The following is a 16,393-nucleotide window of genomic DNA, read 5'->3' as shown; positions in this document are numbered from 1 at the left end:
GTGCGTCGACGAAATATGAGGTTCCACATTTAGCTTTTGCAGCAAGCATCATGAGTACTTGCAGCAGCAGCTGGCCACTGCTAGCACAATCATGTAGCTAACGAAGAAGCAGATTAGTTTGCTATGGGTGCTTTTCGTTTGTGTCTCTAATGACGAAGATGGTGAACTGAGGACCATATTACGATTATATTTACAGTTGCGTGGTTTCTACGTAGTCAACGTTATATAATTCCACACTGAAGCAAGGTACCTAGCGAGTTAGCTTGCCATGTAACGTTAAATTGGATATCTGCTGTAAGCCTTAATGAAGTGGTAACGTTAAGGTATCTAATTAACCATCAATTTGCAGCATTTGATGGAGCCTGCGATGGAGAGGTAAACAAATTAACAAGCTCTCAGAATGGGAAACAGTCCCTGCCTAACTACCTTTATAAAGTTACTACCTGCTTGACAAAACAGCCTATGGACTAATTGCAACTAACGTTATCTTTACATTACTTGCCTTGCAAACCTTGGCAACTGGTTTCTCTTGGGTGTTGCTAAGTTTGCAAACACGCCAACTAATTCAGCCGTGACTGCAATGGCACCAGTTATCTACATTGTTTAACTTGTCTTGTAAGTCTAAAAGGACAGAGCTTGCAGTGCATTTAGGCAGATTTTGGCCTGCACGGCATTCTTTACTTCTCTTTACATGTGTTGGCATTGTGGTGTAGATGACGTGACAGAAGATTAATGTGAGTACGGGAGGAGCTGTTACAATAGACCAGCGGGTGGAAGGTAAACAGAAAACGTCGCCTGCAGCTCTAGTGATGGACACCTGGACGCCAAATCCCCGAGCCAAACCTTTCATCCCGCGCCATCAACGCAGCTTCTACCTCTCTTGGAAGTACAAACTCAGCAACAAGAGATCAATACGACGGTTCTGCCAGGTGTGCCTGGTATCTTATAATATCTTCTAAAGTTTTCATGTTACTTCCTTGAGTTCATCCCCAACTGTTGAGAGTGGCACACATTATGGATCACTGGATTTAATGTCTTCTTCGTTTGGCATCTGGTTAGCATGTTTTGTATACCCGTTAAGTTTACAAAACCTCTTCCTCTGTCTATATATGGCAGGCTGGTGCAGTGCTGTTTTTACTGGTGACAGTCATCGTTAATATCAAGCTTATATTAGACACCAGAAGAGTAGCCAACGAGGAAGAGGCTGCCCACGAGTATGGTGAGTTTGGATTTTGTCATATATGTTATTTGTTTGTTTTTGCATTTAGTTGCGGAATTTATTAAGAGCTATACATTATAACTACAGAGAATATGAGATGTAAATAAAGGGATTCTTTTTTTTTAAATAGCCAAATCCTATCATATCATATTTTATATGATTATCTGATTTTGAACTCCTACTCTCCAGATGATGTGCTGCCTAACATGGAAACCCCTAGAAGACCGTCCAGTGGCCGCAAGGTTCTTGATATTGAGGTGTACTCCAGCCGCTCAAAAGTCTATGTGGCAGTGGATGGAACCACTGTGAGTTCCATGTTTGTTTATCCACTCTTTTCTAATGTTGTGTTGAACTGTGTAGTGTACGCTGTCTCCATCTCTTCACTCTTAATTGTAGGCTAATGCTACTGCAAACATCGGTGGAGATAAGACAGGGTTAAAAATGTGCTGTGGAACTGCTTTCACCTCTGTTGATTAAGTAACTTTCTGGATTATTGCTGGAAATGGCCATGTGGTGGGTTTCATCTTATCTGCATAAGGCATTGTCCAGTCATATGTCCAGAGCTTCATCCTGTCTCTATTCTCGTTTAAGGTTCTTGAGGATGAGATGCGAGAGCAGGGGAGAGGTATCCATGTGATCGTCCTCAACCAGGCCACTGTAAGGAACTACTGAAATGTCTCACTCTGACAAAAGATCTCTTGAGAAGTTCTAGAATGGAACCAAACTCGGGATGGTTCTGAAAGATTGACCACTAAAAAGGATATTGATTAAGGGTGATTAAGCAGCACTTAACATAAAGTGCAGTCTGAAACGTCCCTAATCTGTGTTAAGGGATAATGTTAGCTCTTTAGACAAATGTAATTCAACTTGATCTGCTGTAAAGAATTCCATCAGCTTCTTTGTTTTGGGAATCTCCCGAATCCAACTGATGTAACTGCTGCATACTCTCTACTCAGTCTGTTTTTATGACTGGCCATTTGTTTTAACTTAAGCATTAGAATCTACAAATCGCTTGTGTACACAGTGCTGTCTATCCAGTATGTGGTTATCAGACTTGTGAATGCATTAGACCGATCATCCTTTTGATGATGGGGGAAGATCTCGCAAATTACTGCATGTAATTACTGTGTCTGTATCATAAACCAGTAGGTTGTTTTCAGCAAACAAATCAAGTTGTTTCCATACTGTGGTTGTGTCTCCTCACAGGGTCATGTCATGGCCAAGCGGGTGTTTGACACGTACTCTCCTCACGAGGATGAAGCCATGATCCTCTTCCTCAACATGGTGACGCGTGGCAGGGTGCTGATCTTCACTGTTAAGGTTAGAGGCCATGCCTTTTTGGTTTAGTCCCCCAGTGTAATTCTAGTGTCTCTTAAGAGGGGAAAAAAAGACATGACATTGATCCCGGGATTCAGAGGTGTTTTTTGAAGCTCTTTGGCTATGCTGGTTCTTTAGCTAGCCTTTCCTTGTTGGTTGTCCCTGTTGTCAGGTGGAGAGAGCAAGGCCAATGAACTGGCTCTGAAACATTGGGGGTAAATGAGCAGTGGTTACTGTCCCCATGGCCATGGTGTGCTAACCCTCTTGATGCAGGCTGCAGTGGCCTACAGATGCCTCAGTACTTTATGTGTGCTTGAGTAGTAGGGCTGAACGATTTGGGAAAATAATCTAATTGCGATTTTTTTACCAAAATATTGCGATTTTTTTTTTTTTTAGCCTCTTTTTTCCCCCCAACAAAACGTAATGAATGATTTAAATATGACCGACACAATATTAGATACAGTGTAAAATATTCTTTCCCACATTTTACATTTTTATTTAACTGCTCATTACAGAAACAAGAACAACAAATCGGTGGCTTTAAAAAAAAGTAATTTTAAGTATAAACACTAGGCATGCACTTTTTAAACACTGTGTGCAAAATGTACCAACTTAAATTAAATTTATTTATTTTATTTTATTTTTTTAGACCACGTTTTTTAATCGCGAACATTGCGGTTAGAAAATCGCGTTTCTATCATATCGCGATTAAATCGCAAATGCAATTAATCGTTCAGCCCTATTGAGTAGGGATAGGTGCACTCAACTGGTGTTGTGCTGAGGCAACACACATGGTTTTGGGTGTGATGTTCTGTTTTGTGCTGTTTTTAAATATGTCTGTAATTGTTTGTCATTTGTAGGATGAAGGAACGTTTCACCTGAAGGATTCAGCGAAGAACCTGCTGAAAGGTCTGGGCAGCCCGGTAGCCATCAACCTCAGCTGGAGGGACATGTGGACCTGGGTGGTCAAGAAAGGAGGTAGAGGGACCTGTGTGTGTACTGAAGTGTTTTGTGGACATGTGTGTGTGTGTTCAGGGCAGGTGTACTGAAGTGTTTTGTGTACCTGTGTGTGTGTGTGTGTGTGTGTGTGTGTGTGTGTGTTCAGGGCAGGTGTACTGAAGTGTTTTGTGCACCTGTGTGTGTGTTCAGGGCAGGTGTACTGAAGTGTTGTGTGTGTGTGTGTGTGTGTGTGTGTGTGTGTGTGTGTGTTCAGGGCAGGTGTACTGAAGTGTTTTGTGTACCAGTGTGTGTGTGTTCAGGGCAGGTGTACTGAAGTGTTTTGTGTACCTGTGTGTGTGTGTGTGTGTGTGTGTGTGTTCAGGTCAGGTGTACTGAAGTGTTTTGTGTACCTGTGTGTGTGTGTGTGTGTTCAGGTCAGGTGTATGGAGAGAAACACTCTAAATCCCCAGCGCTCTCCACCTGGGGTGACCCTGTGCTGCTGAAGACTGAGGTGCAGCTCACTGCATCAGAGGGTACAGTAGGCCACTCTCATATGACCACCTACACACCAGAGATGTGTGGAACAAATCCGCCTCTGTTCTAGAAGAAGAATCTGGAAGCTAGTGTGGACTGTCATTTTCATTGTATTACGATTATCTCTAAACAGTTTTCTCCCCCCCAAAAAGTATTATTATTTCTGTCTTGCAGTGGTCAGTTCTGAAAATGTTGAAACCATTCTTGAAAATGTTCTCTCCCTGACAGAGGCTGAGTGCCATTGGGCAGACACCGAGATGAACCGCCGGCGGAAGCTCTTCTGCAGTAAGGTGGAGGGCTACGGGAGCATCTGCAGCTGCAAGGACCCTGCTCCCATTGAGTTCAGCCCTGACCCAGTGAGACCGCAGTGCACCATTACAGCATGTTATATATATGTGCCGTCGAGTGGTGCACCATGGAACTAGGATCTGCGGCTAAAAATCTGAGTTGGTTAATTGTCTGATTACTCTGTTATCATCGTGTATTTTGAAAATGTGTTTTTTTGTCTTTTCAGTTGCCCGTCAATAATATCCTTAATGTGCCAGTGGCAGTGATAGCAGGGAACAGGCCAAACTATCTATACAGGTAGGTGATTTATTTTGCTGGATGAAATGACAACAACTTTTTCTTTTGACTAATATAGTCATAGGGTCACGAATAGTGATTTTTATTCTGTTTCGTTTCTTTTCTGAGATAAAAGTGTTTTGTTTTGGTATTTGTGGGCATATTGTTAGGCATACGTGTTACCTCATAGCAGTTTGTTTTTGCAGGATGTTGCGCTCACTGCTCTCCTCCCATGGAGTGAACCCTCAGATGGTCACAGTCTTCATAGATGGCTACTATGAGGTACCTGTGTACTCTGTACTCTTGATTGATTGATTGATTGATTGATTGATTGATATAAAAGCTGGGAGCTTGACTCAGTATGGCTTGTTGTTTGAAGATGCCCAGTCCTTATTGCCGATATGCCTAGCTGATGAGACTGAAAAGTATTGTATTATTACACTATAGCGTTGTTACTACTCCTGTGGATTTTGATCTGGCCTACTCTCTGTGTGTCTCTAGGAGCCTATGGACGTGGTGGAGCTCTTCGGCCTTAAAGGGGTCCAGCACACACCCATCAGCATCAAGAACGCACGGGTGGCACAGGTAAGCTTAACACAACATATGAGGTGCTGAGAGATGCTGATTCTCACATTATTTCACAAGACTGTCAGATGATCTTAAGTATCAATTTGTTCACTGGCTTTGCATTATGAGCTGAAATATATATTTTCATCAGCCCTGTTGTAGGACTTCTCTCTAAATGTTCTTGCTTAGGGTATGTACTCCGGTACATAGAGGCGTGGGGCGACAGTGTTACAGGAGGTAGAGAAGTCGTTTAGTAATCAGAAGGTTGCTAGTTCGATTCCCTGTCGAAGCGTCCTTGAGCAAGACACTGAACCACTAATTGCTCCTGATGCAGTGTGCCATCAGTGTAAATGTAAAATGTGTATACATTGTAAGTCGCACATATGTAAGTCGCTTTGGATAAAAGCGTCAGCTAAATGACTAAATGTAAATGTATTGAGGGTAGAATGTGATGTCTGTCTTTTCTGTTCTGTTCTGCAGCACTACAAGGCCAGCCTGACTGCTACTTTCAACCTCCACCCTGTGAGTACCCTTCATCCACATCTGTGTATCACACCGAACCCCCTAGGCCTTGTGCCCCTCTAACCAGCAATCTCTCCTCACAGTTTCTTATGCCTCAAAGTTGGGCAAATCAAGCCTTTCACCGCACATGTCTACTTGCCCAGTAGTGGATGTAGGGCTAATAGCGACCACTTGTGAAAGGCCTTTCTAATGTGTGTTAAATTACCCCTCCACAAAAAATGGCGACTTCTTCTGTTTTGTCTTGAAGCTGTCACAAATGAAACACTTATCTGCAAGAACTGTGTGAGAATACTTCAATCCAGGCCTTTGTTTTCCAAAGTCATTGAAAAGTGCAGTTATTCAGCCACTTTTCAACCAAAAGAACAGTAGCAATCAGTGGTCATTTTGAATGTTTTTTTATCAGGCTTCTAACCCCATCACATTAGATTTTAGTAGTAGTTACATCAGGAAGGTCTAGGAAGAGCTTTCACCATTGGCAAGGACTTGTAGACCATATTTAGCCCTTAAAAATGTAAAGAAGTTGGGAGTTGGGTATGCACTACTAGTATATCTCAAATTACCATTGGACAGAACATGTCTCTCTATGAGGGAAGCACTCCTGTTTGACTCTCTATAAGTAGATACACAGTGACAATCACTCACTTTAATGTTAATATATGTTTTTAGGAGGCTGACTTTGCCATTGTGCTGGAAGAGGATCTGGATATTTCCATTGATTTCTTCAGGTAAGTAAGTAGCTGTCAGTCCTGGCCTTTGTTGTAGTAGAGAAAATCGCCCACCAGGGGGCAGTAAGACCACTTGATTCTGTTCAAATGTAGACTGTGCTGCTCATCGGGTGTATACCAATGGGCCTGGAGGTTTGCCTACTGCTTTTGGTGTTTATCCTTTAACCAGAGGTTAGTCCCTGGAGAGTATTCTGGGAAGCCTTGACTACTCTCTGGAGGTATGTGCTGTTCCAAAATAGACTATGATTCTCAGTTGACCTCCCCTGGATAAATAAATGTGAAATAAAAGTTACATGCTGTGTAGTGAAGACACAAACGGCCAGTCCTTTTTTTTTTTTTTTTTTAAACTCAGCTCAGGCCAATGCCTCTGCATCACCTCAGAGTCCGTAGGGAAGATCCTGCATTTCTCATGTAACCTTGCTGTAGCTTTATGAAGTCTTTATCATGTAACCTTGCTGTAGCTCCATTTATGAAGTCTTTATCATGTAACCTTGCTGTAGCTCCATTTATGAAGTCTTTATCATGTAACCTTGCTGTAGCTCCATTTATGAAGTCTTTATCATGTAACCTTGCTGTAGCTCCATTTATGAAGTCTTTATCATGTAACCTTGCTGTAGCTCCATTTATGAAGTCTTTATCATGTAACCTTGCTGTAGCTTTATGAAGTCTTTCTCATGTAACCTGGCTGTAGCTCCATTTATGAAGTCTTTCTCAAGAAGTCTAACAGGCACCCTGTGTGGAACAGTAGGCAGCTCATTATCCCAAACAGCCAAAATTACATTCTAAAACTTTAAAACAACATGGCCCCTTCCCTTCAGGAAATCATGTTCAATTGTACATGGGGGTGTGTGATGGTGGTGTTAAGACAAAACCACAATTACGTCACTCAGATTGGAGTATTAAATCCCAAGTAATATTACTAATCAGACTACTAATGCTAAATAAAAAAAATAAAAACATTTTGTCTGAGTTGTGAGCATGTTAAAATGCAACTTTAAAAGTTTATTAGTGTATTTCAGAGAGAATTAAATTAACATTTTATCTGATAAAATGTCATAACGTCTGTTTTTGTTGACCCAAAAAGGACATGCATTTTATGCCAAAGTGCAGTTAATCCCCTCATAAAAGAACCACTGGTTCATCATGGTCAATTGGGATGAAAAATATGGATTATATATATGATTCATTTCTCAAGTCTGGATGAAAGAAGCAAAGAGTATCAGGCAGAATGTATTTAGCGGTAGTCTTTATTCTCTACATGTACTGAAGTCAGCGCCTGGACCAGTATATTTCATCTCCTTCACACAATACATGTTGTGCAGCGTTTCAGTCATTGTGACAAAAGTGTACGCAAGTAGTAATACAATGGTATGAGCTCACAGCCAAATGAAACATGTGTGACATTTCTCTTGGGTATGAACTGAACAACGGTCTTTAACGGCGTTGGTTCTTATCAGACAGTGGATGCAGTGATTTTAGATTTATGTGGTGATATCTTTTTCCAGGACGAGAGGCGGCGAGGGTAGTAGGAACTACAGTTATTGGATTTAGAGGAGAAGGGTTTCAACAAGTAATCCACAGTATTCATTTAGCATTTGGCATGGTGGCTCAGTTGCTTGCATTGCTTGCACTGCCGCCTCACAGCAAGAAGGTCATGGGTTCGATTCCCACATGGGGCGCTGTTGGCTCTGGGGGGCAGGTCCTCCCCAGAGCGCACAGTGCTCAGGTGGGCTATCTCCCGGGCCTTTCTGTGTGGAGTTTGCATGTTCTCCCCGTGTTCACAAGGGGTTTCCTCCACTAAGGACCCCAACAGAAAAAACATGCAAAATAACAGAACACATGTCCATCCCTGACCAAAGATGGACAGTTCACTTCACTTGGTCCCCGGGCGCTACAAGCCGCCCACTGCTCCTGGGGGGTCCTTGAGGAAGGACGGCCCAGGATGGGAAAAAGCAGAAAATAAATTCACCGCAACCTCAGGCTTACCTGCGTGTGTGTGTGTGTGTGTGTGTGTGTGTGTGTGTGTGTGTCCTGTGTCGCCTCCATATATGCACGTGTGTGTTCCAGTGTGTCGTGTGTGCCATTAAAAACCTGACAAAGGTCTTAATTATTATAGTCTGCACTGTTGTCTATCATGTAGATCAGAGTGTTCCATCTACTCCGTCTTAATGTTTCCCCCCCCTCTCCTCTCCTCTCCTCTCCTCTCCTCTCCTCTTCTCTTCTTTGTTTCTCCAGCTTCCTCAGCCAGACCCTCCATCTGCTGAAAGAGGATGACAGTCTGTACTGCATCTCAGCCTGGAATGACCAGGTCAGCCTCCTTCTTCTGTTATGTGCACATGTTACAGACACCTCTACCGTGTAGTGTAGTGTAGTGTAGTGCTGGGTCCTGGCTATGTTGGTGGAGCTTCCAGATTCACAGATATCTCCGCACTTTTACTCTGTTGCCAGTCTTGATCTGTTCGATATTTCTTGACGGTGCTTCCTACTTTTAAGCCTCCTTTAGCAGCCGTAAGTGGGTAAGATGGCACTTCGGGATGACTTCCTAGCTGACAGTTTGGCACCATAGGAGTCCAGTCCCTCCCTTCACTGTACTGTAGAGTAAATAGCAACTGTCTCTTTAAAAGTGGCTGTATTTGTTCAAACAGATGCTGTTTTTTTCTCTAAGCATTTATTTCAAGTATTCCAACAGATTGTTTGTGTTGATTTTACACCCCATGGGCCTTCATTTCATTGATGGGAAATGAGCAAAGCGACGTGCAAAGTCCGTTGCACGTGAACTAAAGCTATCAAATGGTGTGCGGGAGCTTTGCATTGAGCCACCCGTATTTGCGCTTAGGATCTTGTTCATGGTATTAAATTAGCAAAATGATTTATCCAAGTTATTAAATGAGCTTTAGTTCATGTGTGGCGGACTTGCCCGCCAATGAGATTAGGGCCTCACAACTGAACTTGCCATGAGAAACCACAGTAAACCTGTTCTATCATGTAGCTTGGTCTTCTCCTCTTCCTCTTGTTTGTCAGTTCATTCTCAATTCAGTGTTGTATATCATATGTTTTAGATTATATGTGCTTTACTTTAGTTGTTTATCATGTTTTGTTTTTTTAAATAGTTTCTGCAACATAACTGAGCTTTCTTACCTGTGGCAGTATTACATCAGTGTGTGTGTGTGTGTGTGTAGTAAAGGTTTGATGTCAGCCTGTAAGGCCTGTGAGGACCCAACAGAAAGGTTCTGTCACAGATATGTCAAGAGGGACTTACTGTCCATCAGAGTTGTGTAGGGAGGGGATGGGGTGTGGCAGAACAGGATCCATGTCCTCTAACGGATATGAGCACACTTTGGGGCATATTGTGTTGTTCTTTAGCACACAGGCCATAACGTTGTTTACAAAAAGATAAAATGTGTACTAGATTTGATATCTATAAATAAGACATCGTCCACAATTGAAGAAAGAGAAAAGATATTTAATATAAGAAAAACAAGAAACAAAATCAGTATCAGGAACCTATATGTGCCTTTACCTTCTGTGCTTGACTAAAAAGTACATATAGGGATCCATCTGTCACTGGAGGCTGTTGACATGAGAGTGATGTGCTGAGGGTCGTATGACTGCGTGTCTCCGTGTGGTGTGGATTCGTGTGGATGGTGTGGAGCCGTGCGTCAGTGAAGTATCTGTGTGCCCCTGCAGGGCTATGAGCACACGGCCGAGGACCCCGCTCTGCTGTACCGCGTGGAGAGCATGCCTGGCCTGGGCTGGGTGCTCAAGAAGAGCCTCTACAAAGACGAGCTGGAGCCCAAGTGGCCCACGCCTGAAAAGGTACAGTGTAAGATAAATTTTAATTATCAAATGAAGTATATCAAATGAAAAAATCAGTCAGAGACAGCAAGTTAAACTCACGTGGAAAATGTAAAGCCAGACGAGAGAGCAAGTTAAAACTGGGACAAAGGCCCAGAAGAGGAGAGGATAAAAGGATAAATCTTAAGTGGTCAAGGCTGGGGCACAGATAAGGGAAGGTTTCCAGACATACATGTGTCAGCAGATTAAAAGCAGAAGTTCTGTAAATGGGAAACACCACAAGAATCATGTGTTATAACTAAGTGCCGAGTGGAAGACAGTGTAGGTGGGCGGCGCAGGGGGCCAGAAGTGACATCACAGAATTAGGCCTTAAAAGTGCAAGCATCCTCTGTTTAGACTCTAGAATGCGCATTCTCCGGCTTGCTTGACTGTACTTGACTGTCTGTTGGGCAAGTTGTATTGTGTCAGTACCTACCAGTAAAACTCAACCTTGTTACAACAAATTGCTTCGTATGGTGGTTCCTCTCCAAAACAACACGACAGAGTATTTTTAAACCATCCTGCTGAGATCATCTATATAGAGCTGTTTTTCTCTGACCAGCACAGTTTGTGCAGGACGCAAGCACAGGAAATCTAACCAGACCATGTAAATTAGACATGTAAATTACTTACGCATACACTGCATTTAGCTTCGTCATAGTCCTTTAATATGGTTTTTGACTTGTCCTTGACTTAGAGTAATTAGAGTGGTGTTAATTTGTCATAATAAACCATTTTAATTAGAGTATGACAAAAATGCCTGGCTTTGATAAATTAGAATGATCTGTCTTTGTAAGAAGCAGCTTCAGCGTGAAGCCTGTGTTTAGGCTGTTTTTGATGCTAGTGTGTAATAGCAGTTGATTTGTTTACTGGAGCGTAATTACAGTTTTGCTCGCGTTTCCTTGTTAATAAGGTGTGTGTGTGTGTGTGTGTGTGTGTGTGTGTGTGTGTGTGTGTGTGTGTGTGTGTGTGTGTGTGTGTGTGTGTGTGTCATGCAGCTGTGGGACTGGGACATGTGGATGCGTATGCCGGAGCAGAGGAAGGGGAGAGAGTGTGTGATTCCAGATGTGTCTCGCTCCTACCACTTTGGCATCATCGGCCTCAACATGAACGGATACTTCCATGTCAGTACAGTTCTCTGAAAAACACAGACGTGTCGTATTTGATGTGTAATCTAATGAGATAAGACAGCCCTATCTCCATTGCAGTGCCTCTAGTTTTCATTCCAGTTTAGTTCTAATCATGCCAGTTTAGTTTTTGCTATATAACTGAAAGGAAATGTAAGTAATATGTGTGTATTTAGGCATTGATAATGATAAATATACCTTTTTATTTAAAAAAAAAACATAAAATGACTAACTCTACTCTCTTTTGTATGACTAACAAACAAAATGACTAACTGGGTTGTTTTGATCTTTTGTGTAGGAAGTGTATTTTAAGAAGCACAAGTTCAACACTGTGCCAATTGTTCAGATGAAGAATGTGGAGAGGTTTGTATGACTCCCATCTCTGCTCTGCCAGACCACACCATTCTAGTCAGCCTGCTTGCTCAGTTCAAAGTTCAAAGGTCAAAACTGAAACCAGACAGTCAACGGAACTGTGATCAGTGCTTTGATGTTATCATTTTATATCCAGTGTTCTTATGAAAGTCGTTGCCACCCGATGATATCGTTGGCTATAAATGTGTTTTTAATGTGCCCCCCAGCCTGAAGAAGGACGCCTATGAGCTGGAGATCCAAAACCTGTTAAGGTAAGGTCAAGAACACTCTGTACAGGAAGTGCTCCAGTGAGGCCAGTGATTTGGTGTATGCAAAACCAAGAGTGCTGAACGCCACAACAGGAGGAAGAGAATAGCAGTTACACTATGGGGCTGTGAGGGTGGAGGAGGAGAGGAGAGGAGAGGAGAGGAGAAGTTACACTATGGGGCTGTGAGGGTGGAGGAGAGGAGAGGAGAGAGGAGAGGAGAGGAGAAGTTACACTATGGGGCTGTGAGGGTGGAGGAGAGGAGGAGAGGAGGGGAGAGAAGTTACACTATGGGGCTGTGAGGGTGGAGGAGGAGAGGAGAGAAGTTACACTATGGGGCTGTGAGTGTGGAAGTGTAAAGGATTGGTCGGATGCAGAGGACAGCAGGGAATGAACACACACTCACTCACTCTGTGTGGTTGAGAGGCATGTCAAACTCTGAGGTGGCTGGACTGGGTGCTCTTGTAAGGACAGCAGAGTGCTGAGCTCAGTGTAAACATCAACACCGTGTAAACATCAACACCGTGTAACATCGAGCAGCTGGAGGTACAGAGAAGGGACTCCATGGAACGCACCAGGGCCAAACCCTCCTTGTCCCTTGAACCAGACTCCAGTTGAAAAGACTGAGTGTTTGTGTGTGTTTGTGTGTGTGTGTGTGTGTGTGTGTGTGTGTGTGTGTGTGTGTGTGTGTGTGTGTGTGTGTGTGTGTGTGTGTGTGTGTGTGTGTGTGTTGACCTCCAGGGAGGCTGAGGTTCTGGACCACAGTAAGAACCCCTGTGAGGACTCTTTCATCCCAGACACTGAGGGGAAAACGTACGTCATGTTTATCAAGATGGAGCAGGAGACAGACACCAACACTTGGACTGAGTTGGCCAAGGTGGGACTGAGATGTGTGTCAATGAAAATGAGATGTATGAGAGTGAGAGAATGAATGAATTAATGTAATGTATGTATAGCAGAATGTATGTAACAGAATTTAGTTATTGGTCTTGGCATCCTAAGCCCTTCCTTCCTGTGGCACAGTCATAACTCAGAAGAGCACAGAAATATTAGGATGTCATTAAATACACCCCATTAACACCCTTGGTGCTTAGCACCATTTTACTGACATTGCAGATGCTACCATTTATGATCCTTTGCTGGACTGTAAAACTTTAATTTGAGTGAGTAAAGTTGCTAGTGTGTTAAGGGTGTGTGTGTGTGTGTGTGTGTGTGTGTGTGTGTGTGTGTGTGTGTGTGTGTGTGTGTGTGTGTGTGTGTGTGTGTGTGTGTGTGTGTGTGTGTGTGTGTGTGTGTGTGTGTGTGTGTGTGTGTGTGTGTGTGTGTGTGTGTGTCCTCCCCCTCCTCCTCAGTGTCTGCACGTGTGGGACCTGGATGTGCGAGGTAATCACAGAGGCATGTGGCGCCTCTTCAGGAAGAAGAACCAGGTCCTGGTTGTGGCGGTTCCCATCTCTCCTTACTCGTGAGTATTTCACCCTCCTCTCTGGGGGGACTCTAGGGAGGTCTCCCCCACCCTCTGGTTGTCAGACGTGTGCCATCCTGCCCTGTTCCAGTTACAGCCACGCATCAGGTCACTATCATCATCATCATCATCATCATCATCATTGTTTATTCAGGGAGAATTGACTGAGCACAGGGCTCTTTTGCAGCAATGCCCTGATTGAGGGTACATAATACATACAACAATAAATAAACAAACCATAACAAAACAAAACAGACAAAATAAATAAACAAAACACATTAAACAACTCAGAAATTAAGTATAAAAAAAAAAAAAATATCCATATAATATCAATATCAATATCAGCCCGAGTACGTTACTCACAGTTGAAAGAATCTCTATGGAAGGTCTATAGGTCACAAGGGTTCTCCCTAGGATCAGCTGTGTAGTGTGTGTGTGTGTCTCTGAGTCCTCTGTTCCTTTGCCCCAGGTCTAAGATGCCCCCCAACATCACGCCCATCCACTTGGAGCCCCCACCCAAGGAGGAGGGGGCCCCTGTGGAGCAGATGTAGGCCCCCGCCCCTCCACCTGAACACGATCCGTCCTGCCTTACAGCACCCCCCACGGGCCCCCCCCGGCACACAGGCACACCGGCACACCGGCAGGCCTCACTGGGGCAGTCTGGCACACCGGCAGGCCTCACTGGGGCAGTCTGGCACACCGGCAGGCCTCACTGGGGCAGTCTGGCACACCGGCAGGCCTCACTGGGGCAGTCTGGCACACCGGCAGGCCTCACTGGGGCAGTCTGGCACACCGGCAGGCCTCACTGGGGCAGTCTGGCACACCGGCAGGCCTCACTGGGGCAGTCTGGCCAGGTGTTGGTGAGGTGAGGTGAGGTGAGGGCAGGGGAGGGGTGGCCAGGTGAAGTGGGAACAGATGAACAGTCTCTGCTATGGTGGGGTCAGCGGACGGAATGAACACCGGCTATGATGGATACTTCTGCTTCCCCAAAGAGCAGAGTGTTGGTGGGCCTTGTGCTCTGGGATACTGTGGGACGGTGCACACACTGCTATGTTCAGCCCTCACACAGGCACTCCAAGAGTGTGAGTGTGTGTGTGTGTGTGTGTGTGTGTGTGTGTGTGTGACTGCGTATATGTATTTTTGTGTATTTGAAAGACTAAGACTAAACCGTAACCGTCCTTTAAATGCTGAGTCGTCACCATGGTGGTCGGTGACTTTGTTTTTCAATTAAATGTTTTTATTTTTATTTTTTTATTTTTTTTTTATTTTTTTTTATTTTTTTATGAGCAGTGACGAAGATGAAAGGGGGCCACTTGGAATGGCCCAGTATGATTGTCAGGGTGTGTGTGGTGTGCTGTCATTCTGTGTGTGTGTGTGTGTGTGTGTGGTGATGTCTCAAACATAGGCACGTAAAGGACTGGTTGAAAACACTACTGAGAGCTTTTCATCATGTAAATGCATTTTAACTTAATTCTATTTATTTTGCCAGTACCAGACTAAGCAGGGGTTTATTTGATTTAATCCACTTTTATACAATGGAGAGAAGAAAAAAAAGCCTAACATTGCTTACAAATATAAAGTTGTATGTATTTACATATATTTTTGGAGAAAAAGAAATGTGAGTGCATTATTTTACAACATTAACGGAAAACAATAGGTAAGGTACCTTTTACTGTCTATTGCAGTCCTGTAGTTCACATTAACAGGACTCCAGAGGAAGTATTGACATGATGGTGTCATTACGCTTTCAAATCCAAAAGTCCTAAATCAGATGAAGGATTGAGGAAGCAATGATAACTTATTTCTATGTGATCTCACTATTCCTACTGCGCACTGCAAGCAATAGTGGACTGTCTCTGCGTCCTCACAAAGGAACTCTTTAGTCCTTTCAGTGCTTCACTAAAAAGGGATGTGAGGGCAGCCAAACAAACTAACACTTGAAAATCATGTTTTAGATTCTTTTTGTATTATTTGAACTCTAAATAGTTTGTCCCATGAAAGTATGGCTGGGCTTGATTGATTTGATTTGAGGAATCTTCAGGGAGAATACCAGGCTGTCCATCAGACGCTCCTCCTCCTCCTCTACTGTAGGGACCTTTTCATTTCACCGTCTTCTTTGTATTGCCCGTGGCACCAGATGGTGCGATGTGTTTTAAGTGATGTAGTGCTTTGGACTGCTTAGTTTTGGATTTGCTGTATTGTAGGTTGTTAAAGTACGTGAGCGACGGAGAATGGTCCTAAATAATGAACAATCTTTCAGTTATCACCAGTAGTATTATTAAGGCGCTGCTGAACAGTCACACAAGGTACCTTGACCTCTGCCGTATGGATCATGTGCAAGTGTTTAAAAGTTGATTTGAATGAGTATTGATGATATTATTGTGATGGTGTCCTGTATGTGGACACATGATGATGATTTTCGCAATAAAATGTACTTTTCTTTGCAGCCGCAAGAATTGCGTTTTGTTTAAAACCAATTGATATTTAGGACTTGTACAACTGTGATATTGAGAAATCACTAAAGATGGTGGGGACGGAACTCAACGGAGCGCGTCTCATTCCTCAGCGTTCAGAACCTCGTGTTCAGAAATGTATAGAAATGGCTGAGGATGGAATGTGTGGCGTGAAGTCTGAGGATCCCCTTCTCTTTTTACGGTCATTAAGTCCTCCTTTTGTAATACGTTTTTTGTTTTGTTTTTCTCCTTTTGAAATTCTTGAATAATGAATAAATGAGTGTTTTATAATAAACGTTGCCTTGAGTGTGTATGTGTGATTTGGAATATGAGGATTCCGTGTTGTCATTTCCCCCCCCCGATCTGATGTGTGTTCCCTCTCTCCTCATGGGCTTGTTGTGGAAGGACACAGGATCTGATGTGTGTTCCCTCTCTCCTCGTGGGCTTGTTGTGGAGGCACACAAGAGTGTGTGTGCTCTCTACGGTGCTCCTTCCTCCTGCCAGCAGACACCAC

The 16,393-nt window shown here is 43.5% G+C and overlaps 1 protein-coding gene across 2 annotated transcripts; it reads left to right on the top strand.

Moving 5' to 3' along the window:
- On the top strand, nt 1-15,872 carry pomgnt1 (protein O-linked mannose N-acetylglucosaminyltransferase 1 (beta 1,2-)). 2 transcript variants are annotated; one of them, XM_031574967.2, is made up of 22 exons: nt 1-246; nt 714-929; nt 1,117-1,219; nt 1,409-1,524; nt 1,811-1,876; nt 2,426-2,539; nt 3,397-3,514; nt 3,910-4,008; nt 4,238-4,365; nt 4,524-4,594; nt 4,780-4,855; nt 5,075-5,158; nt 5,621-5,662; nt 6,329-6,387; nt 8,623-8,695; nt 10,075-10,203; nt 11,220-11,345; nt 11,647-11,711; nt 11,927-11,971; nt 12,706-12,841; nt 13,317-13,426; nt 13,896-15,872. In XM_031574967.2, the coding sequence occupies exons 2-22, from the start codon at nt 810-812 to the stop codon at nt 13,975-13,977; spliced, it is 1,962 nt and encodes a 653-aa protein (XP_031430827.1). In that variant the 5' UTR covers nt 1-246; nt 714-809; the 3' UTR covers nt 13,978-15,872. The 2 variants fall into 2 exon arrangements, with proteins under 2 accessions (XP_031430827.1, XP_031430825.1); XM_031574965.2 differs by having other exon boundaries at nt 1-375.
- The last annotated feature ends 521 nt before the right edge of the window (nt 15,873-16,393 follow it).

The sequence above is a fragment of the Clupea harengus genome, chromosome 10 (genome assembly GCF_900700415.2).
Source record: "Clupea harengus chromosome 10, Ch_v2.0.2, whole genome shotgun sequence".
NCBI classification, from domain to species: Eukaryota; Metazoa; Chordata; class Actinopteri; order Clupeiformes; family Clupeidae; genus Clupea; species Clupea harengus.
This window is presented reverse-complemented; position numbering and strand designations above follow the sequence as displayed.

What these genes read in the sequence shown, in the direction of transcription:
- pomgnt1 (XM_031574967.2), top strand. Translation starts at nt 810, where the DNA reads ATGGACACCTGGACGCCAAATCCCCGAGCCAAACCTTTCATCCCGCGC. An exon ending in AGGCCAAACTATCTATACAG is followed by an intron (nt 4,595 to 4,779) that starts GTAGGTGATTTA and finishes TTGTTTTTGCAG; the next exon opens with GATGTTGCGCTCACTGCTCT. An exon ending in CAGATGAAGAATGTGGAGAG is followed by an intron (nt 11,712 to 11,926) that starts GTTTGTATGACT and finishes TGTGCCCCCCAG; the next exon opens with CCTGAAGAAGGACGCCTATG.